Raw genomic sequence first — 24,994 nt, 5'->3', positions numbered from 1 at the left:
TTTGGAATTCTGCCACTTTATGTAGTGAGTTCTTCCAAAATACAATTTTTCCCAGTAAAAAAAAGAATGAAAAAGGTGAACTCACAACAGATCCAGCAGAAAGCCAGAGGATCATCAATACCTACTTCGAGAACCTCTACTCCAATAAAATGGAAAACACAGAAGAAATGGACAGATCCCTAGATACATACGAATTGCCAAAGTTAAATGAAGACAACATAGAAATCTAACATCCCAATTACAATGAGTGAAACTGAAAATGTAATAAAAATTTTACCAACAAAGAAAAGCCCAGGTCCTGATGGATTCACTGCTGAATTCTACAAGACATTTAAAGAAGAACTATCACCATTACTCTTTAAGGCTCATCAAGGAAATTGAAAGGCAAGCAAGGCTTCCAAATTCATTCCTGGAAGCAAGTGTTACTTTGATTCCAAAAACAGGGAAAGACCCAACCCAAGAAGAGAACTACAGGCCAATCTCCCTAATGAACACAAATGCAAAAATCCTCAACAAGATACTGGCAAACAGAATACAGAGGGGCATCAAGAAGATCATACACACCCTGGCCAGGTTGGATTTATCCCAGGGATGCAGGGATGCTTCAATATACATAAATCAATAAATGTAATACACTGTATTAACAGAATCAAAGACAAAAAACATATGATCATCTCAATAGATGTAGAAAAGGCAATCGTCAAAATCCAACACCCATTCATGATAAACACCCTACAGAAAACTGGAATACAAGGTATTTATCTCAACCTGATTAAGGCTATCTGTGAAAAACCAACAGCCAACATCATACTAAATGGTCAAAAGCTGAAAACTTTCACACTAAAATCAGGAACAAGACAAGGATGTCCACTATCACCACTCCTGTTCAATATAGTTCTGGAAACATTAGCCACAGCAATTAGACAAGAGAAAGAAAGAAAAGGAATAAAGATAGGAAAGGAAGAAGTTAAAACTGTCATTATTTGCTGACAACATGATACTCTACATAGAAGACTCAAAAACCTCTGCCAAAAGACTTCTGGACTTAATTGCCAGACTCAGTAGAGTAGCTGGATACAAGGTCAACAGTCAAAAATCAATGGCCTTCTTATACACGAATAACAGACTCACTGAGAGAAAAATTACGGAACCAATTCCTTTTATAATAGCATCCAAAAAAATGAAATATCTAGGAATCAATCTAACAAAGGATGCAAAAGAGCTCTACACTGAAAACTACAACACTCTGAAAAACAAGATCAAAGAGGATACAAGAAAATGGAAAGACATTCCTTGCTCCTGGGTAGGAAGAACCAATATAGTGAAAATGGCCATACTTCCAAAACTGCTATATAGATTTAATGGAATGCTGATTGAAAGTCCAACAATGTATTTCACAGAACTAGAGAAAACAATCCAAAAATTCATTTAGAACCAGAAGAGACCTAGAAAAGCAAAAGCAATTCTGGGCAACAGAGACATGGCAGGGGTTATCACAATCCCCAACTTGAAACTACACTGCAAAGCTACTGTGATAAAAACAGCATGGTACTGGCAAAGAAACAGACCCAAGGATCAATGCAACAGATTAGAAGATGCAGAAACAGCTCCAGACACACTCAGCCATCTCATCTTTGACAAAGGAGCCAAACACCCTCATTGGAGGAAAGATAGCCTCTTTAATAAATGGTGTTGGAAAAACTGGAGTTCAACCTGCCAAAGATTAAAACTAGATCCGTATCTATCACCATGCACTAAACTAGGATCGAAGTGGATGAAAGATCTAAATATTAAAATAGAAACACTAAACTTGCTGGAAGATAAATGAGATACAACTCTGGACATTGGCATAGGAAAAGACTTTATGAACAAAACCTCAGCAGCATGGGACCTAGCACAAAGAATCAATAACTGGGATCTCATCTTATTAAAAGTTTCTGCACTGCAAGAGAAACCACCAACAGAGCTAACAGACAACCTACAATGTGGGAAAATGTTTTAGCAGCAGTACCTCAGACAAAAGACTACCATCTAGAATACATAAAGAATTGAAAAAAATAAGACCCCCTCAAATTCAAAGATCCAATTCAAAAATGGGCATCTGAAATGAACAGACATTTCTCAGACAAAGAAGTAAAAGCAGCAAATAAACATATGAAAAAATAATCAACATCGCTGGTCATTTGAGAGATGGAGATGAAAACAATGCTGAGATTCCACCTCACCCCAGAAAGAATGGCTGCTATCAAGAAATCAACCAATAATAAATGTGGCAGGGGTGTGGGGAGAAAGGAACTCTTCTCCATTGTTGGTGGGAGTGCAGACTGGTGCAACCACTGTGGAAATCAGTATGGCGATACCTCAAAGAACTAGGACTAGAGGTCCCATTTGACCCAGCTATTCCCCTGCTGGGTGCTGGGTATCTTCCCCAAAGAATTAAAAGAATCATACCACAGCGATATATGTGCACCCATGTTTACAGCAGCACAGTTTGTAATAGTGCAAGGTTGGAAACAGCCCAAGTGCCCATTAACTGGAAACTGGATAAAGACAGTGTGGTTTTAAAATGGAGTACTACTCAGTCATAAAGAATGAGAAACTAGAGACATTTTTAGCTAAATGGATGCATATTGAGGACATACTCTTAAGTGAAATAAATAGGACACACGTGTAAATACCAAATAGTTTCGGGCCGGGGATTTAGGTCAGTGGTTTCATCACCTACCTCACAAGCACAAGGACCCAAGTTCGAGGCCCAGTACCCAAAAAACAAAATAGTTTCTCTAGTGTGAGAAACTGAAAGTGTAAATAAGGATTAAAATGCTTGACATGAATAACTGATTATTTGAAATAGGAAGAAAAGGTACAAAGGAGTAGAGGAAGTGGGAGGGGAAGGGGAAAGGAAAGAAGGGAAAGGAAAAATTAGGAGAAAAGGAAGAAGTAGAAACAAAGTCTTTGTAAATAGGGAAGGGTGGAGGGGGTCAAGGGAGGGCAGGGGAATGGGGAAAAAATAAGAATCACGATACAGCGTGTACAGGTACAAGCATCCAATGATAAATGTAAATGTATTGTATATTTAAAATGTACCAATAGGGCCAGAGATTTAGCTCAGTGGTTTCTCTGCCTGCTGCACAAGCAAAGAAAAAAGCTGTCCTGAATTTTACTTCAAGACACTCTGATTAAGTGCCACAGGGTACAATTTGGACCAAAGAGTACTTTAATGTTACCCTGGGTGATTCCAACATGCAATGAAGTTTGCCAATGACTTAAGAGTTTGGGTCAGAATCACCGGGAATGCTTTTGTGTGTATTATTACACCTTGCCTTCATCCCTGATTTCCTAGAGCTTCCAAGTGCCCATAGATCGATGGGAAGGTGCAGGTGGGGAAAATGCATGTGTTTGCAGACACGTATTTTGAAATAGTTGTGTAACTGATTCTAATAAGGTTTACCCATTTTATTGAGAACAATGAGCTATTGGGTTGGGGATTTAGCTCAGTAGTTCCTCCACCTTCTTTAAATACGCAAGGTCCCAAGCTTGATCCTCGGTACCAAAAAAAACAAGTGTATTCATGAGAACAAGGAACTATTACCCCATGATAAACATTTTTTAAAATTTTCCTAAATGCCTACTTGTCCTATTATTAAATATTTATTTGAAAAGTAGTGCACACAATGATTTAACAAAACACAATGAAAGCCAACTAAAACTTACTGTACTTCAAAGCAAAATTCTAAACATTAGACTAAGATGGGGAGAAAAACAAGTGTGAATTGAGGAACGTTGCTCTTTAAAACTCTAGGCTGAATTATACATTGAACCTTTACAAGGGTTTTAATGCAAAAGAAACTGGCAACCCTATCAAAGCAGAGCAGCTTTTCAGTCATGAATTTGGGGTGCTGGCTGAATATAAACATTCAGTAATTACTTGATAGATGCCAAATTTCAAAACTTAGGCATAGTGCTGAGGTTTTGCTGAAACACAATTTGATCTCAATTACTATTGTAAATGTGAGAGAAAAATACACCAGGTATGTGAACTTGTAGTTTTTAATACAAGTAGAAATTACAGTGGTACCTCAGTACACAGACTTAATTCTTTCTACAATTCTGGTGTAAAGTAAATTGAATGAGAACTGAATCAAATTTCCCCATAAGGTCAGGTCAACATTAGACCTAACCATTGAATTTGATTAGCTGGGGCTGGGAATTTAGCTCAGTGGTTCCGGCGCCTGCCTTGTAAGCACGAGGTCCCGAGTTCGATCCCCCGTGCCAAAAAAAAAAAGGAAAAAAGAATTTGATTAGCTTTCATCCAATTCGGTTTTTGACCAGAACTGTGCAAAGAATTAAGTTTGTGAACCAAGGCACCACTGTGCTGATGATCAGCTAAAAAGAAAAGCTGACACATGAGAAACAAAATTAAATTCTTATGTTATTTACATTTTTTGACTGAAAAAGTGAAATGAAGGATAAGGGCATTAACATTCTAAAGAAATATAAGCTACATTCTGAAAACCAAAACTCATAACCCCAAGGGACATGGATAATGTTCCCTGGAGAACCCCAACTCGGTGGGGAAGTTCTGCACCTGGCTTTTAATAAGGTTGAAAGATTCCTGTCAGGGTCTTCTCATTGCATATCTCTGATTGTGACCCATCAGTGTAGGGGGAAGGGGTCTGTAGGCAGGGAAAGAATAAAATAGGGGGCTCATTAGGTTTTCTGGCTAATCCTAACTAGAAGGAGTTAAAACTTTACTGGGAAAATTCCCCTGAGAACAGTCTCAAGCTCAAGGGTAGAGAAAAGAAAAAACACTTCAAAAGAAAGGCACCAAATGGCCTTGGAACTTGCACCCAAAACCAGAGAAGAGCTGACAAGCAGAGGACAGAGAAAGCCAAGTGCACAAAGCCAAGGCCAGCCGTCCCTCTCTGCTTCCAATAGAATGCAGGGGAAGCAGAAGGTGGAGGGGGGCTGGCTAACTCTGGGGAAAGCTCTATTCAGTGTATACAGGGGTGAACTAACACACAGACACACACACACACACTCGTATCCACTCTAGGGCCACTATATAACTACTACAACAGAGACCCACACCTCCCCTTACTAACTCTAAACTAACCATGAATATGCACCTCCCAGCCAGTCACCTGCCACCCTGGAGATAAGACACTGTTCAAGGACAAATAGACAGAAGTTACATGGACCCCTCCCCGCAAGAAATGACAATGACGGAGGCAAGGGGGCTCAGTCTAATGCCAAGACCGCCCAGGGAACCAGTTGGGTTATGGCAAGTTCCAGGTAGGCAAAGAGTCCTTGGCACCCAATAAAAGCAGCCAAGAACAAAGGCCACAGGTCCTCCATCTTTCCGGAGCCCCCTGCCCTGATTCTTGTCAGGGCAGCTATCTATCTTCTCCTTTTTCTCCCTTTCCAATGAAGCATCCTGCTTTCTAAACTTTGTATCTTTCATTTGTTATGGTGCTGAGTTTATGATACTGGTGAGCTGCTCACATACGATGGAGAGCATTCAAATGCTGATATACTGCGGCACCGACAGAAGAAAGGCTGTCCCTTCTTCCGAGACTCATTTCTAAAGTATTAGACACTGTTTTAGGCCTGTAACTCACACAGAACTAATTGTTTCTTCTAGAAACATCCAATAGAAAGCACCTCTTCTCTTTAAGTTTAACATAAAAGCATGAAATAAAGAAGTACATTTTTCCCAGGATTCTTTATTTGCTAACTGGTGTTCCCTTCTACCATGCAGTCTGAGACTAAAACAAAAACTGAAAATTCACATTTAGCCTCTTCAAATCATATATATATATATATATATATATATATATATATATATATATATATATATAGTTGCCCCCAGTGTCTTAAACTGAGCATAGAGGAGGATAATCACATGGCTGAAATTACCCAGCACTGCTGGGATGATTTATCAGTGGGAGTCCATCACTTGGGCCTCTGCAACCTCCTGTACTCACCACTCCATCATGTTTATACAACTAGGCAGGCTGAGTGTGCTGTCATCTAGAAATATCCTTGAGCAGGAGCTATACATCCCAATAAGCTGCCCTGGAGATTCCTGAAGGGAAAGGAAAGTAGAAGAGAATGTCACAGTAAGTTAAAACCATAAAAGGTGGGAGTTTTCCCTTGCTTAAAATGTCAAATGACAAACCACTAAGATGTTTCTTACACTGTACAAACTGTTTGAGAGTAGTATCATGCGTATGGCTCTGCAGAGGCCCTTGACTTCCAGGGATGCTCGAGGAATGGGTTATACAGTGCTGCCCTTGGTATGGTACCTATCATCAAACCTGACAAGCATTTAGTGTGAATCCCTTTATAAATATTATAACAAGTGTAAAGTAAGATTTTAGAGATTTTCTCTTTCTACTATTCAGTAACCAGAAGAAAATGCAATGCCTTAAATTAATACTGGCACAATATCAGCAAACAAAAGCCTAGTACTTGATTGATTAGTTAACTTACATGAGTGTGTTAGTGTGATGAAACAAATGTGTCAGAGTCAAAGGACTCTGTGCCAGGGCTGCTCAGTTACGAACACGCCAGGGCCATGGGGGTCTCTGCGCCTGTCCCCTTACCAAGAGTGCAGAATCTTTAAGATTCCCTCACATCTAACACAGATGACAGAAACAACCTTGGGACTTGAACATTCAGTTCATTTTTAGGTAGACATTACTCCCATTACATTACTCCCATGGAAAGCCTCAGCCACTCAAGGTTTTATTAATTTTATGCTCTAAGCCATGTGATACACATCAGGACACATTCCGGTCTCATCCATCCTGCTCCTGCCTACACTGCCGTTTTCTTCCTCCATGTCCTGCACATTTGACCCCATCTACCTTCATTCAGTTGGGGCACAATTCTGGTGCCTATGGAAAGTGATTGGGTCAGAAACAGCCAGCCAGTTTGTCCGGCAGAACCCACAGCAGGTTCCCAACTCAGAAGCACACAGCACCTTGGAGTAAAATGCGAAACAGAGGCCAAGAAGAACCGTAAGAAATAAACATGCAAACCTGTTCCCATCACTGCAGAATGCAGATGTTATATTCTAGAGATACTAAATCTGACAGCCCTGCAGATGCCAAGTGTATCAAGACTAAAACTGGAAAATAACAGGGGAAAACTGTACACCAAACAATTTCTGGAAACCAGGCTGCCTTGACTGTACTCCCCAGGTAGAAGGCCGGGAGCTTCTTCTCTGAAGAAATCAGACTGCCCCAGCGACCCGGTCCCAGATAATATACTAGGGTCCAACAATGAAGAGCTAGCTTTGCTGCCAAATTCTTGCAGTGAGGCCCATTAGTTAACAAAAAGTCTTGTGCACATAGAGTATTTCCAACCAGAGAATGCCGGGACAGCCACACACTTCAGGGAAGCCTTCAGCAAGAGCAACAGGGACAAAGGAATTTGTGGGAGTTCTCAAAATTCAGCAGCAAATGAAAACTTTAAAACATTTCAATACAAGGTTCAATCAAAGCACAAACTCAAGGAGTCTCTAGTACATAATCAGTGCCAAAGGAAACACCAGAAAATGGAAAGGGGATGGAAATTTGACATTAGCGAAGAAATACTAGTCTGACAGGCACACTATCTGGATAACCAAACTATAAGAAAAAATTGGAGAAAATACCAAGAATTAAAAGAGAAGGAGGCAGAGTGCAAACCTTAATGGCCATCCCAATAAGATGAAAAGTCAGTAACAAAACTTATTGTGTTCTTTCAGCATCCCAGAGATAGAGAAGATACCAAAAGCTTCCGGGAGCTGGCTAGAACTAGTTATTTATCATGCGTATAACAGGATGGCAACAGAGTTAAGACCAACACTAGGAATAAGAAGACCATTGTGAAAATTAGCTTCAACCTACAAGTGTATGTTCCATTAAGTAGGAGGGGTTTCCTTCCTGGTTAGATCTTTCAAATTATCGATATGGCCGAGGATTTAGCTCAGTAGTTCTGCCGCCTGCTTCGCAAGTGCAAGGTCCCGAGTTCGATCCCCTGTACCAAAAAAACCCCCACATCGGTATGGCCTCCTTCTCCAGCAAAATGTGTTCCAGTAACACAGGGGAGTGCAGCAAGACAGAGGAAACAAAAGAATCCAGGACAGTGAGGACAGCAGTTATACAAGAACCAGATGACTTCACGGAGACATCCCAGAGAAAGATCGAGACAGCAGGCCTAAGGGAAAGCCAGCCTTACTAAGGTAGGAAAGACTTAACGAGGGCAGCCTCAGGGAGAAAATGAAACAGCTGTGTTTTAAGACATGGAAAATATCTTGATAAGCATGCGAGAAATGTTCTAACATGGGGGTGGCTGCTAAGAACACTGCCCAATTGAAAATAGGAAATTAATTCCTCCCTCGCCACAAAAAAAGGAAGACTGAAAACAGAAAGACCAGGACGCCATAGCAAGTCAGCAATCCACTGGATCCCCCCCCGCCGCCCCCTTGCCCGGCCTCTTCCATGCACCGTCAACTGGTTCCACACTACAAAGACGCAGAGGACACTGGACCACCAGACCACTGAACTGGGTAAGTTGGAGTCATCTTCACCTCCCATCAGGACAGGGACTATCTTCAGGGGAAGGGCAGCTGGAACCTGCAATACAACTCTGCAGAGTTCAACCCTGCAGGAGGACAGGGAGCTCAACTTGGGACTTGCAGCCAGAAATCTGCCTGAATCTCACGGGTCTGCGACTAGCTCGCTGAGACTCATTGACTTCTATCTGCATACTGCTACCCACACTGTCTATTGTGACAGCAGAGACATACCCTGAAAGAGGCCCTTCATATTCATTTTATTTTTTTATTCCCAAAATTAGTATTATTAGTTTATTTTTTTCTCTTTTTTTTTTGCTCCTCTTATCTTTAATTTTTTTCCTACTCTTTGCAAATATTTGTTTTTCTCTCCTTTTTTTTCTTTTATTTTCTTCTTGTTTTCTCTTTCCTTTCTGTCTTCCACTCACTCTCGTGCTCTCCCACATTGTTCATCTTCCCTTTTTGTCCCTGTTTTGGTCCTCATTCGGAGTTCTTCTTTATTTTCCTAGTATTCTCTTTTTCCTTCTCACCTGTGTCCTCTGGCCACACTGCTAACCTTCCCCTATCCTTCTTCCCATCTGTCCCTCCCTCTCAAACCCCTTCGAACTCCCCATCACAAAGGGTAAAGTTGTTATATTGAAGAGTTTATTCACTATATGCTGGGTTGGTCCTCGATCTTGATTTAATTCTCACAGCTAAAGGTGATAGATTAATAACTACAACAAAATGTCATTTTTGAAGATGTACTTGATGCAATGGTGTTGCTGACTGCATCACTTGGGCTAACGTGTTGTGACTGATCTAGTCAATGAACCTTCCTAATACAAGGAAAATGAGATAGCCTTACAGTCATTAGAGACTCAAAACTTAAAAGACCAGCTGTATCTGGAAGACACCTCTGAGAAGCAATCATTCCATAAGGGTTCTGATTACAGGCAACAAAGATACCTACAATAAGCAACTTCAAACTATCAACCCAGGAGTTAAACCAAGGACAGTACCAAAAACAAAAATGAGAAGACATTTAAGCAAGACACAAACTCAGACTTCCACCCCACCAAGGGTAAATCCTGGGGGAAATGAGATGGAAAAGTCCCATAACCAACCACCTGGATACCCTGAACTGATAGCACAGGAAGTAACAAAACAGATGAATGAGGCTCTAGGAAAACTTCAAAGCGGAAATAATCTCCCAGATATCTACAGAGATGGTGGGCAGAGTGAAAGACATGATTAGAGGATCTAGAACAGAAACAGATAACAAAAAATAGATGAGCTCAGAAACATGCTGGAAGCCATGAATACCCAGCATAAGAGAGAAATGGAAACCATGGTCGCCCAACAGAAGAAAGAGCTGCAATCCATGAAACAGATTCAATCATATATTCAGGAGATCAAAAACTCTACTGAAAGTACCCACAGCAGATTAAGGGAATCTGAAGATAGAATATCAGATATAGAAGAGAAGATCATGATTAGAGACCATGAAAATAGAGATTTTTTAAAAAATAGTAAGGGACCATGAGAAATCAATCCAACAACTACTAGATGATGCAAAGAAGAATAACATAAGACTGATAGGAGTCCATCAAAAAACAGGAGAAAGCACAATTGACATAAAAAAACTTCACAGAAGTAATAGTGGGAAACTTCCCAGACAGAGGTAAAGAGTTGGACATATAGATAAGTGAGGCATATAGAACTACAACTAGCCATGATCAAAAAAAATCTACATCTAGACATATAATAGTCAAGATCCCAGAAACCCAACAGAAAAACAAACTCCTACAAGCAGTTAAGAGAAAAGAAACAAGTCACCTACAGAGGAAAGCCCATCAGAATCACAGCAGACTTTTCGACACAAACCCTCAAATCAAGGAGAGCCTGGAGTGGAGTATTTCAAACCCTAAAAGAAAGTAACTTCCAACCTAGACTGTTGTATCCTGCAAAATTATCTTTCAAAATTGACGGGGAAGTTAGATTCTCAAACGACAAAGAACACCTGAGAAATTTCATGACCACCAAACCAGCACTACAAGCAATTCTAAACAATATCCTAGAAAAAAAGCAATGAAGGCCACAACTCCATGAGGCCCAACAGAGGGAAGCCAACAGGCAAGGTAAGAAACTAAAGTGAAAAGGGGAAAAATAAGAAATAAAAGAGTCAACAAAAGTAAAACATCATGACAAGGATAAATCAATATCTATCAATTATTGGGCCGGGGATTTAGCTCAGTGGTTTCGCCGCCTGCTGTGCAAGCTCAAGGACCCGAGTTCGATTCCCAGTACCAAAAAAAAAAAAAAAAATCTATCCCTTATAAACCTCAATGTTGATGGCCTCAATTCACCAATCAAAAGAAATAGACTGGCAGAATGGATTAAAAAGGAAAATGCAGCAATATGCTGTATACAAGAAACATACCTAACTCAAAAAAGAAACTCATAGACTGAAAGTAAAAGGATGGAAAACAGTTCTCCATGCCACCGGAACCCAGAAGAAAGCAGGGGTAGCAATCTTATTTGCAGACAAACTAGATTTCAAACCAAAACTAATTAAGAGAGACAAAGATGGTCACTACATCCTTGTGAAGGGAACAATCCGAGAGGAAGAGATGACAATCCTAAATATATATGCACCAAATACGAATGCCCCCAACTATACAAAACAAATGTTAATAGACATGAAAAACCAAATAAGCACTAACACAATTGTAGTGGGGGCCCTCAATACCCCACTATCACAAATAGACAGATCGTCTAGACAAAAAGTTAACAAGGAAATTCGAGAACTGGACCAAGCTATTGAACAAATGGACTTAATAGAGGTTTACAGTGTTCCACCCCATAAAATCGGAATACACATTCTTTTCAGCTGCACACGGGTCATTCTCCAGAATAGACCACATGCTAGCTCATAGGACATGTCTAAGTAAATGTAAAAGAATTGAAGTTAACCCCTGTATATTATCAGACCACAGTGCCAAAAAATTGAAGATCAATAACATAAGAAACCGCAAAACCCCAACACACACATGGTAACTGAATAACACCCTCTTGAACAACCAATGGGTCACAGAAGTAAAGAAGAAATCAAACAGTTTCTACAAGTAAATGAAAATGCCAGTACAACATACAGGAATCTATGGGACACAATGAAAGCAGTTCTACGTGGGAAATTCATAGCGGTGAATGGCCACATTAGGAAAACAGAGAAAACTCAGATAAATAACCTAATGCAGAACCTCAAGCTCCTAGAAAAAGAAGAGCACAATGAATCCAAAGCTCATACAAGAGAGGAAATTATAAAGATCAGGGCAGAAATCATCAACGCAATGGAGACTAAGAGAACAATACAAAAAAAATCAATGAATCAAAGAGTTGGTTTTTTGAAAGAATAAATAAAACTGATAAACCTTTAGGCAACCTTATCAAAAAAGAAAAGAAAAGGCACAAATATATGCAATTAAGGATGAAAAAGCTGAAGTCACAGCAGATCCAACAGGAGTTCACAGGATCATCAACACCTACTTCAAGAACCTCTACTCCAATAAAATGGAAAACACAGAAGAAATGGGCAGATTCCTAGATACATACGAACTGCCAAAGTTAAATGAAGAAGATAAAGAAATTCTAAACACTCCAATTACAATGAGGGAAATTGAAAATGTAATAAAATATTTACCAATAACGAAAAGCCTAGGTCCGGATGGCTTCACTGCTGAATTTTACAAGACATTTAAAGAAGAATTAATGCCATTACTCTTTAAATTCATCAAGGAAATTGAAAGGCAAGCAATACTTCCAAATTCATTCCTGGAAACAAGTGTTACTTTGATTCCAAAAACAGGGAAAGACCCAACCCAAAAAGAGAACTACAGGCCAATCTCCCTAATGAACACAGATGCGAAAATCCTCAACAAGATACTGGCAAACAGAATACAGAGGGGCATCAAGAAGATCATACACACCCTGGCCAAGTTGGATTTATGCCAGGGATGCAGGTCCGCTTCAACATACGTAAATCAATAAATGAAATACACTATATTAACAGACTCAAAGACATAAACCATATGATTTTCTCAATAGATGCAGAGAAAGCATTCGACAAAATCCAGCACCCATTCATGATAAACACCCTACAGTAAACTGGAATACAAGGTATTTATCTTAACCTGATTAAGGCTATCTATGAAAAACCAAGAGCCAACATCCTACTAAATGGTCAAAAACTGAAAACTTTCATGCTAAAATCAGGAACAAGATAAGGATGCCCACTATCACCACTCCTGTTCAATATAGTTCTGGAAACATTAGCCACCGCAATTAGACAAGAGAAAGAAAGAAAAAGAATAAAGATAGGAAAGGAAGAAGTTAAAACTGTCATTATTTGCTGACAACATGATACTCTACATAGAAGATCCAAAAAACTCCACCAGAAGACTTCTAGACTTAATTGACAGATTCAGTAGAGTAGGTGGATACAAGGTCAACCCTCAAAAAACAATAGCCTTCTTGTACACAAATAACAGACTCACTGAGACACAAATTAGGGAACCAATTCCTTTTACAATAGCATCCAAAAAAGTGAAATATCTAGGAATCAATCTAACAAAGGATGCAAAAGACCTCTACACTGAAAACTACAGCACTCTGAAAAAAGAGATCGAAGAGGATACAAGAAAATGGAAAGACATCCCTTGCTCCTGGGTAGGAAGGACCAATATAGTGAAAATGGCCATACTTCCAAAACTGCTATATAGAGTCAATGCAATGCCAATTGAAATTCCAACAATATACTTCATAGAACTAGAGAAAACAATCCAAAAATTCATTTAGAACCAGAAGAGACCTAGAATAGCTAAAGCAATTGTAGGCAACAGAGACATGGCTGGGGGTATCACAATCGCCAACTTGAAACTACACTACAAAGCTACTGTGATAAAATCAGCATGGTACTGACAAAGGAACAGACCCGAGGATCAGTGCAATAGATTAGAAGATGCAGAAACAGCTCCAGACATGCTCAGCCACATCATCTTTGACAAAGGAGCCAACCACCATCATCGGAGGAAAGATAGCCTATTTAATAAATGGTGTTGGAAAAACTGGACTTCAACCTGCCAAAGATTAAAACTAGACCCATACCTATCACCATGCACTAAACTAAGATCAAAATGGATTAAAGATCTAAATATTAAGACAGAAACACTAAACTTGCTGGAAGATAAAAGTTAGGTGGAACTTTTGAAGACACTGGCATAGGAAAAGACTTCATGAACAAAACCTCAGCAGCACGGGAACTAGCAGAAAGAATCAACAACTGGGATCTCATCTTATTAAAAAGCTTCTGCACTGTAAAAGAAACCACCAACAGAGCTAACAGACAACCCCCTCAATTCAAAGACCCAATTCAAATATGGGCATCTGAAATGAACAGACATTTCTCAGACAAGGAAGTAAAAGCAGCAAACAAATACATGAAAACATGTTCAACATCACTCGCCATTCGAGAGATGCAGATGAAAACAACACTGAGATTCCACCTCACCCTAGAAAGAATGGAGGCTATCAAATCAACAAATAACAAATGCTGGCGGAGTTGTGGGGAGAAAGGAACCCTTCTTCATTGTTGGTGGGAGTGCAGACGGGTGCAACCACTGGGGAAGTCAGTATGGAGACACCTCAGAGAACTAGGACTAGAGGTCCATTTGACCCAGCTCTTCCCCTGCTGGGTATCTTCCCAAAAGAATTAAAAGAATCATACCACAGTGATATCTGTGCACCCATATTCATAGCAGCACAGTTTGTAATGGCTAAAGCTTGGAAGCAGCCCAAGTGCCCATCAACTGGAAACTGGATTAAAAAATGTGGTTTTTTAAAATAAAATGGAGTACTATTCAGCCACAAAGAACGAAAAACTAGAGTCATTTATAGCTAAGTGGATGCATATCCAGGCCATACTCTTAAGTGAAATAAATAGGACACACGTGTAAATACCGAATAGTTTCTCTAGTGTGAGAAACTGATAGTGTAAACAAGGGTTAAAATGATTAAAATGAATAATTGATAATTTGAAATAGGAAAAAAGGTCCAAAGACAAACGAATGAAGAGAGGGGAAGGGGAAAGGAAAAGAGGGAAAGGAAAAACTATGAGAAAAGAAAAAAAAAAAGGAAATGAAATCTATGTAAATAGGGAAAGGGTGGAGGAGGTGAAGGGCCCACAGGTAATGGGAAAAAAATAAGAACCAAGATATATCATGTACAGGTACAAACGCCCAATGATAAATGTAAACGAACTGTATACCTAAAGTATACCAATAAAAGAATTAAAAAAAAAAATAGAAAGACCAGCTGGGGTTTCTTACTGTACTTGACTTTGTGAACTAACATTGCTTAGGGGAAGGGGATCATGCAGGAGAAGTACAGAACTGCTCAGGCCTCAGAAATATTTAAGAGAAAGAATTAAAGGTGTACAAAGAGGCAGCGCAGTGGGACTATTATTGCATAACTCAGCAGTGAACAATAGTCACAATGTAAATACCAATTTGTTATTTAATTTAATACAATCTGGTACATTGCAAGGAAAGAGGGGAGAATAAGGTCATGGTGGAAAGAGGAAGCCAAACATTCAACTGTTAATGACAGAAAAATAATAAATAGTGCTAAAAACTGATGTATTCAATAGTTTACTCATGCCAGGGATGTAGCTCAGTGGGGCCGCATCTGCCTGGCAAGCACAAGGTCCTCAGATTGATCCCCAGTACCAAAATAAATAGATTACTACTGTTTTTTTAAGGGACTAAATAAAGGCAAAATATTTCAAGTGCATCTTTAACTCTATATCCACATTCCTGTAATTAACTTATACATCAAAACCCATCAAAAATGGAAATTACTAAGTCAAAGCCTTTCCTGAGTAGACTTAAAACATTGTAGGAAAATGTAAGAGATTTACAAAATGCAGAAAAAGAAGTCCATGGTAACAGACTGGCTCCTCTTTATATTTTTTAGAAATGAAGGCAGAAATATTTTGATTCACTCTTAGTTTCTTATCTTTCCAATTATTTACTTACTTGGTTGATATAGTTGCTTTTCCTCTGATCTCGTGCTAAGAATAAAAAAAAAGAAAAAAACTGATCCATTCTGATACAAATGTCTTAGAAAAGTATATAGAAGTGGCCACTAATTATCCAATGGATTACAAACATACAGAATGAAATAAAAATCTATTTTATTTTTAAAAATAAATCATCTGCCAAGATGAATTCCATAAAGTAAAAACCAAAAACTTAGTTATACCTTTTTTTTAACCTAAAAGATGACAGACTCTCCTTATATGAAAGAAAACTATAAAACAAGCTGGACCAGATGAGAAACTTAGCTAATTAAAAAAAAAAACACGTTAACTTATTGCAAATCTCAACCACTGTACAGACTTTCTTGAGTAAATAAATAGTACTTTATAATTGTACATTACCATACAGCTTAATTACAAGCATCTAACAGCAGACAGCTCTAAGAACCAGTTTCTGGCTAAGCACTGAACTCTCGCTGCACTACAATTCCCGAAGTATCCTGAAACACCGACTGGGAGTCTACAAGGATACTGCACTGAAAATATGTTGCTAAAAAATGAGTGGGTCTTTAAACAACTGTAAAGTAATCCACCTTAAATCCTGGACTTGAAATGAGTGTGCTGATCTAGCTGAGCAGAGTGTCAATGGCACACACACAAATTCATTTTGCTCTAACAGGATAAATGCTCCAAGAGCAACAGGGGCCACAGTGCCCTCTGCGTTCCCCTCTAACCTCTGAACACCGCTGCAGGCACGTTCCTTCCCCTGAAGAGGGGAGCCCAGGGCAGCCCCTCGGGCTTCCTATGCTCCCCCCGGAGAGGCCCTAGGCCCTCGAAGAAATGGAGAAACACAGCAATGCTAACCAGAAATGACCTGCTCAGGAAGGAAAATTGCACACCAACGCAAATGCAGGTAAAAAACATTTTTCATTGTGCTGCATCTCTCCAAGCAGTATCGAACCTACCTTCCTTAAATTCTTACCATTGAAATCAACTAAAATTTTGGTCACATATGTTTTTTAACAGAAAAAGAACTGACCAAACATTAAGAAAAAGAAGTCGTGGGCCAGGGATTTAGCTCAGTGGTTTCGCCGCCTGCTGCGCAAGCACAAGGATCTGAGTTCAATCCCTGGTACCAAAAAAAAAAAAAAAAAAGATAAAGAAGTCAAGGTGCAGACAAGTTCATACATCTGATTCCTAAAGCAAATAGGACACGAGAAATTTACACTCATTCCACACATCGGCTATCCTTCTAGGAAATAGCAGAGGAGCATGTTTGCACCAATTCTCAAATGAGGGTGAAAAAGTTTTGAATAGCTGAAAATTCTGAGAACACCATAAATCATAAATGTGCTGTGAGGCAGGCTCACTGGGTAAGAGCACTGTGGGGAATGAGGTTGAGGAGATGATTCAATATCTCTCCCTCTCTTCCCTCCCATATATATGCATAGAACACATGATTTTTTAATTTGTTGATATGCTAATCTAAGTTTAACTAAGTCCTATCATTTCTCTTTAAAATCTCCTCTGTGGAGTTAGAGAAAAGCTCAAAAAGTGTGAAAAAATAAGTACAAATCCATGACTGCATCTTAATCATGTGGTCTACTGTACTGATAAAGTGCCAAAATGCGTTAACATAAAGCCACATGCTCTCAATCAGTGACATTTAAAAGAAAATGTATAATCACATAGTAAAAGTAAAGTGAATATACGGAAAGCTGAGAAATGGAAGCCAACGTATGAGTTCTTCTAAATACTGTCTAACGTAGCACAAAAAACAGCAATGGTTTTCAGTCCTATCCTTGATGGGGAGAAGTAGTGTCTTACCGTTTGCATGAAATTTGTTCAGGAAAATTGTGCTTGCCCTTAGATGGTCAGCAGGGTTTGATTCCAGAGCTCCATCTACAGAGGAAAAGAAAAGGATGTGCTGATTTACTTCAGTAGGCAAGTAGATGGCCTCCAAAGTAGCTACACGACACCTTTAATCGTTTAGTAGTGTTGAGAAAGTTTTTAGTTATGAATAGGAAAGAAACACAGGCAAGCATGTAAGAATTCTCCTGGGGAACTGTCCAAATGTAGAATCTCTCTACACCTATGGAATGAAATAGGCTATGTCCTAGGTTTATTTTTCTAAACTTACACCTGAACGATCTAAAGCACATTTTAGATGAATCGAATATGCCCTCCTCCCCTGTCCTACTCACCCCACAGAAATACAAGCACGCCCTTCTGTGCTGACACTGCCACACTGCAGGATCAGTGTCGAGAGCAAGCGCTGTCCTGGCATCACGGATACACTGTCAGATACCAGTTCAGTGAAACGAGTATTTTCAAACAGCAAACATTCTGCAGACAACCGATCGCATGGTTAATCCTAGCTGCACTCAATAAGAGACCGCGTTTTGTTAGCTATTTTGTTTGGTGGCTGTTCAGCAAGGCAGACTTAAGACTGCTTAGAGATGCAATCTCCTGATCTACAAACTCTTCCTGGATGTAAACTGATTTTTTTTTCTTTTACTTTTTCTCCATTTCCATGTACTTTTGATTCTTGGAACTAAGCTGGGAGAATCATTCACTTAGTGAAAACGAAACTTTTGTAACTTTCGTGCTATTACCTGAGGTAATAAAAGTCATCACACGGGCAGGTATGACCCTATTCAGTGACTTCACGCTACTTAACCAATCTTGTGACAAACTGTGCCAAGATTCAGATATAATAACAGTTAAGCAATATTTCCTTAACCTAAACATGTTAAAAATTATTCTACTTTTTAAAAAGGGAGTTCAATGCTCAAATCACACAGCCCTCACCCTGACAAAATCAAAATGCATGCCAACACATTAAAAGAGAATGACTAGTAGTGACTACCATCTAACTCACTGTTTCATACACGGCCTAAGAGTCCTTCTTTTGTCCCCTCCCGGTAATATGCTTAGAATCTTGCATACGCATAATATGAGGCTTCTGGGTTTAACCTGAGCTTGAATCACCCACTTTAATGTACTTCAATGCAGGTCACTAGAAACTGACTGAGGCCTACTCATTGCTCTTCATGGTATTCCTTCCACAGGTTCACTAAAACTATTCTTATGTAAAAGACTCCAACAAAAATTCACGTTTTTGGCATATCTATTAGAAGATGAGAAAATCTTAGTTATGTGGAAAAATAAAGTTATGTCGACAAAGTGACAGAGACTTTCATGGCTGACTGAAGTTTCTGAAGGGATTTGGGACCACTTCCTACAAAAGCATCAATATATTACCATTTGAATTTCAAATTAATTAAATGATTAAAAATTGTTTACAGCAAGGGCCATTTAGCTATCGGCACCTTTATAATGACAAATTTTCAATGAAGTCCAGGAAAATTAAGTATCAACATAAGAGGAACCAGCTTAAAACACACACACACACACACACACACACACACACACACACACACACACACAGGGAGGCTCCAATACTGGCATATTGGAATTCTGAGGAAAGGGCGCGAATGAATATATCAAACAAGTCTTGATAAAGTCCCACAGGACAAGGTATAATAGAGCTCTTAACATGAAGGGTCCAGAATGGGATTTGGGAACCAAAGGGGCCACGAACTGGATGTTAGGGTAGACAGGGAAAGACACTGGCCTCACAGACAGGGAGGAGTAAGTGTGGGAAAGCGAGGCACAGTCACCCGAAACCAGGCCTGAGAAAGCCAGTTCCTGGAACAGAGGAGCCAGAAGCCCCCCGGGGCCCTGAGGGTTCGGAAAGTGAGAGCTTCGCCTAAGCCAAACAGTGTCCCCACCACCACCTCCTTACCTCGGGGCTTCTCCTGGTCACTGATGTGGCACGGGAGGTGGCCATGCCTGGTTCCCACGGAAATCTCAGACTCGCAGTCTGGCTCCACTGGCCCCGTGCGCTGGCCCAGCTCGGGGCTGGCACTGGAGCACACACAACAGGTCACAATGTTCCCCATGGGGCACCACTGCACCTTGGCTCAGTCCCACTTGAGCAGCTCAGCAATGCAGAGCAGACTCTTCTGCGGTTCTTCCACCCGCCCTCTGGCCAGCAGGCTGGCCTTACCCTCACAACCCCCCCCCCCCAGCCCCCCAAGCTGACTGGTCTTTAAGGACAGTGATCTGGCTTATTTAAAGGGGTCAGAGATCCCACAAATGCTAAGAGCCAAAGCCACTGCCAGAGATCAAGCCAGACTTCTTTCTCCTTCGGCCACCTCCGACCAACTGACTAGGCCAGCACTTGCCAACTAGAATGCATCTTGCATCACCTGGTTACCAGCAGCCAATCACGACCAGAGTTCTGTCCGCATGCCCGCCCAACTGGCACCCAGGCATTTGATTCAAAATACCCTGGCCCACCTGGGGCTGTCATCTCCCTCACACATAGGGTCAGGATGCCTGTTTCCATTCTTCAGGTGCTGCCTGGAGCTTCTCTGGCTTTTGTAACTCTACAGGTGGTCTGGGTCAACAGACTTTATAGAAAGCCCCGGTTAATAAGAAGCTGGTTCCATAGGCAATTCAGCTTCTCTGAGCGGTCCAGCTCTCACTTTTCTCAGAGGACGTAGCTGCACCCAAACTCTTGACTGTTTCTGTACCTAAATGCTCCTCTACTGTTAGTTTTGGTTTGAAATCCACTTTCTCTACATATTGGCTAAAGGAACAATTCAACAGGAAGAGATAATGATTATAAACATACAGTATATATACCAAACACTGACACACCCAACCTCATAAAACAAACTAATTGACAAGAAAAGTCAGATAAACACCAATGTAGTTGTAATGGGGGTCCTCAATACCCCACTGTCCCGAATGGATAGATCAACTAGACCAAAAAAAAAATCAACAAAAAAGTCAAAGAGTTGAATCAAACCTTCGAACAAATAGACTTAATAGATGTCTACAGGGTATTCCTTCCAAAACCAACAAAATGCACATTCTTCTCAGCAGCACATGAGACTTTCTCCAAAACAGCCCACATACTAGCCCATAAAGCATGCAGAAATAAATGCAAAAGAATCAAAATTATCCCATCTATATTAGCAGATCATAATGAAACTAGAAAGCAATGGCAAAAGACAACAGAAATTATGCACACATATGGAAACTAAATAATGATCTTGAGTGCTCAAAGGGTCACAGATGAAATTAATGAAGAAAGTAGTTACTATAATCGAACAATGATGATAGTATGACATATTGGAACCTATGGAACATAATGAAAGCAGTCTGAAGAGGGAAGTGTATAGAGGTGAATTGCCACATCAGGAAAACCGAGTGAACTCAAATAAATGAGCTAATGATGCTCCCCAAGGTCCGAGAAAAGCAATCCAAACCCAAAGGTAGGAAATTATAAATATCAGAGCAGAAATTACTGAAATTGTGACTAAAAAAATACAAAGCATCCATGAATCAAAGAGTTGGTTCTTTGAAGGATAAAACAAAATACACAAACCCTTAGCCAACCTTATAAAAGAAAAGGAAAAAAGACTCAAATCCATGCAACTAGAAATGAAAAGGCTGAAATCACAACAAATCCCACAGAAATCCAGAGGATCATCAGTACCTACTTCGAGAACCTGTACTCTAATAAGATGGAAAATTCAGAAAAAATGGACATAATCCTAGATTTGTATGAATTGCCAAGATGATATAAAAATTTTAAATAATCCAATATCAGCCAATGAAACTGAAGATATAATTTAAAATCTACCAACAGTGCTCACTTCGGCAGCACATATACTAAAATCTACCCACAAAGAAAAGTCCAGGTCCTGAAAGATTCACTGCTGAATTCTTCAAGAAATGTAGAGAAGACCTAATGCCGCTACTTCTGAAACTCTTCAATGAAATTGAGAAGGAAGCAATGCTTCCAAGTCATTCCTGGAAGCAAGCATTACCTTAATTCCAAAACCAGAGAAGGATTCAACCAACAAAAAGAGAACTACCGGCCAATCTCCCGAATGACCATAGACACAAAAATCCTTAATAAGATACAGGCAAACAGAATGCTCCAAATCATCAAGAAAATTAGACAACATGACCAAGCAGGATTCATCCCAAAGATGCAGGGATGGTTCAACATGCACAAATCGGTAACTGTAATAGCCCATATAAAACACAGCCAAGAAGAAACACCATATGATCATCTCAATAGATGCAGAAAAAGCATTTGACAAAGTCCAACACCCTACAGAAAACTGGAATAGATAGTCTTTATCTCAATCTGATAAAAGCCATCTATGACAAACCAACAGCCAACATCATACTAAATGGACAAAAACTGAAAACTTTCACTCTAAAATCAGGAACAAGACAAGGATGTCCACTGTCACCACTCTTTTTTCTTTTCTTTTCTTTTCTTTTTTGTGGTACCGGGGATCAAACTCGGGTCCTTGTGCCTGCAAGGCAGGCAGCAGAACCACTGAGCTAAATCCCCGGCATGTCACACCACTCTTATTCAATATACTTCTGGAAACATTAGCCAGAGCAATTAGACAAGAGAAATAAAAGGAATAAAGAAAGGAAAGGAAGAACTTAAACTGTCATTGTTTGCACATGACATGATACTCTACATAGAAGACCCCAAAAACGCCACCAAAAGATTTCTAGATTTAATAACCAGTAACATAGCTGGATAGAAGGTCAACACTTAAAAATCAATACCATTCCTTACACAAATAACAAACTCACTGAGAGAGAAATTGTGGAAATCACACCTTTCACAATACATCCAGAAAAGTGAAATACATAAGTATCAATCTAACAAAGGAAGTGAAAGACCTTTATATTGAAAACTACAGTACTCTGAAAAAGGAGATCAAAGAGGATAACAGAAAATGGAAAGATATCCCTTGTTCTTGGGTAGGAAGAACCAATATAGTGAAAACAGCCATACTTCCACAACTGTTATACAGATATAATGCAATCCCAATCAAAATACCAATAGCTGGCCAGGGATTTAGCTCAGTGGCACAGCACCTGTCTTGCAAGCACAAGGTCCTGAGTTCGATCCCCAGTACCAAAAGTAAAATAAAATACCAATAGCACATTTCAAAGAATTAGAGGAACAATCCTAAAATTTGCTTGGAACCAGAAGATACCTAGAGTAGCAAAAGCATTTCTGGGCAATTAAGGCAAGGCAGGGGCATCACAAACCCTGACTTGAAATTATACTACAAAGCTACTGTGATTAAAAACAGCATGGTACTGGCCAAAAAAGCAGACCAAAGGATCAATGGAACAGATTAGACAATCCAGAAACAACTCCAAACACACTCAGCCACCCTATCTTTGACAAAGGAGTCATACACTTTCACTGGAAGAATGATAACCTCTTTAATAAATGGTGCAGAAAAACTGCCTTTCCACATGCCAAAGATTAAAACTAGACCTGTATCTTTCACCATCACTAAACTAAAATCTAATTGGATCAAACATCTTAATATTAAAATAGAAACACTAAATCTACTGGAAGATAGAGTAGGTAGAACTCTTGAAGACATTGGTGTAGGCAAAAACTTTATGAACAAAACCCTGATTGCACAGGAAATATGACAAAGAATCAACAACCAAGATCTCATATTATTAAAAAGCTTTTGCTGTGCAAAAGAAACCACCAACAGCATGAAGAGACAACCCACACTGTGATTAAAAAAAAATTTTGCCAGCTGTTCCTCAAAGGACTAATATCTAGAATATATAAAGAACTTAAAAAAATCAGACCCCCCTAAATTAAAGACCCAATCCAAAAAAGATCACCTAAAATGAATAGACACTTCTCAGATGAACAAGTAGAAATGGTAAATAAATATATGGAAAAATGCTCAACATCACTGCTCATTCAAGAGATGCAAATTAAAACAATACTGAGATTCCATCTCACTCCAGAAAAAATGGCTGTTATCAAGAAATCAACCAATAAGAAATGCTGGTGGAGCTGTGGGGAAAAAGGAACCCTTATCCACTGTTGGTGGGAGTGCAGACTGGTACAACCACTATGGAAATCAGTGTGGAGATTCCCCCCCAAAATAAAACTAGAGGTTCCATTTAGCCACCTAGCCCCCTTCCTGGTATCTTCCTTAAAGAATTAAAAGCATCACACCACAGTGATATATGCACACATGTTTATAGCAGAACAGTTCGTAATAGCTAAATCTTGGGAACAGCCCACATGCCCATCAACTGATGAGTGGATAAAAAAAGATGTGGGTTTTTTTTATACAATGGGATGATACTGTGCAATAAAGAAGGATGAGCTTGGGCCGCGCCCCGCCCCTCGCGGCCGCCTGGCGTGGGCGGTGTCACCCCCACCCCCCACCCCCAGCCCGCGCTGCGCCCCGCCCCCTTTCCTCGGATGTGAGTGCGGCTGCAGGCACGCAGGCCGAGACGCTGTGGACCCACGACGCGAGCATCCCGGGCGGTGAATAATAGCTCTGCAAGTCTGCAATAAAAAATGGCCTCCAATAAAACTACATTGCAAAAAATGGGAAAGAAACAAAATGGAAAAAGTAAAAAAGTTGAGGAAGCAGAGCCTGAAGAATTTGTGGTAGAAAAAGTACTGGACTGTCGTGTAGTGAATGGGAAGGTGGAGTGTTTTCTGAAGTGGAAGGTATTTACAGATGCTGACAATACATGGGAACCTGAAGAAAATTTAGATTGTCCAGAATTAATCGAAGCATTTCTTAATTCTCAAAAAGCTGGTAAAGAAAAAGACGGTACAAAAAGAAAACCTTTATCTGACAGTGAATCCGATGATAGCAAATCAAAGAAAAGAAGAGATGCTGCTGACAAACCTAGAGGATTTGCTAGAGGTCTTGATCCTGAACGAATAATTGGTGCCACAGACAGTAGTGGCGAATTGATGTTTCTCATGAAATGGAAAGATTCAGATGAGGCTGACTTGGTGTTGGCAAAAGAGGCAAATATGAAATGTCCTCAGATTGTAATTGCTTTTTATGAAGAGAGACCAACTTGGCATTCCTGTCCAGAAGATGAAGCTCAGTAACTTACATCATTTATATATATATTTATATATTTATATATATATATATATATATATATATATATATATATATATATATAATGGGTCTTGGTGTTTGATTCACTAGTGTGAAAAAAACAGCATTCTAATGAAAATCAAGTTTAATATGTTGGTTTTGAAAGTATTTGGGGAAGTTGTTGGGTTTTGTTTTGCATCAATAGCACTGGTTACTTTGAACAAATAAAAAGCTTTCTGTAGTTGCTTCCTTTATCAGAAAACAGAATTTAATAGCCTGATATATTTCCTCTGCTTTTCTAAATATTGGGAAAATTATCCATAGTCAAACTCAAAAACAGGACTCATT

General features: G+C 39.7%; 1 protein-coding gene and 1 pseudogene across 1 annotated transcript in view; one reads left to right on the top strand and one right to left on the bottom strand.

Annotated features, from left to right (window-relative positions):
- The window catches only part of LOC147823432 (cyclin-Y-like protein 1), a 41,931-nt gene extending 22,310 nt beyond the window's left edge, over window positions 1-19,621 (bottom strand). Inside the window, exons 1-4 of the mRNA XM_087193302.1 lie at window positions 19,450-19,621; window positions 17,469-17,543; window positions 15,640-15,674; window positions 5,988-6,088 (exon numbers count right to left, since the gene is read on the bottom strand). Coding sequence (XP_087049428.1) covers window positions 5,988-6,088; window positions 15,640-15,674; window positions 17,469-17,543; window positions 19,450-19,606 — 368 coding nt within the window. The 5' untranslated portion in view covers window positions 19,607-19,621. The remainder of the gene's footprint in view (window positions 1-5,987; window positions 6,089-15,639; window positions 15,675-17,468; window positions 17,544-19,449) is intronic.
- A 4,373-nt stretch (window positions 19,622-23,994) lies between these two features.
- Window positions 23,995-24,685, top strand: LOC110349527 (chromobox protein homolog 3 pseudogene; annotated as a pseudogene).
- Window positions 24,686-24,994: the final 309 nt, after the last annotated feature.

Source organism: Heterocephalus glaber, unplaced genomic scaffold (genome assembly GCF_053883595.1).
Source record: "Heterocephalus glaber isolate CG9 unplaced genomic scaffold, H.glaber_assembly_v1.0 deba00001586, whole genome shotgun sequence".
Classification (NCBI taxonomy): domain Eukaryota; kingdom Metazoa; phylum Chordata; class Mammalia; order Rodentia; family Bathyergidae; genus Heterocephalus; species Heterocephalus glaber.
The sequence above is the reverse complement of the archived record's forward strand: the minus strand, read 5'-3'. Positions and strand labels throughout refer to the sequence as shown.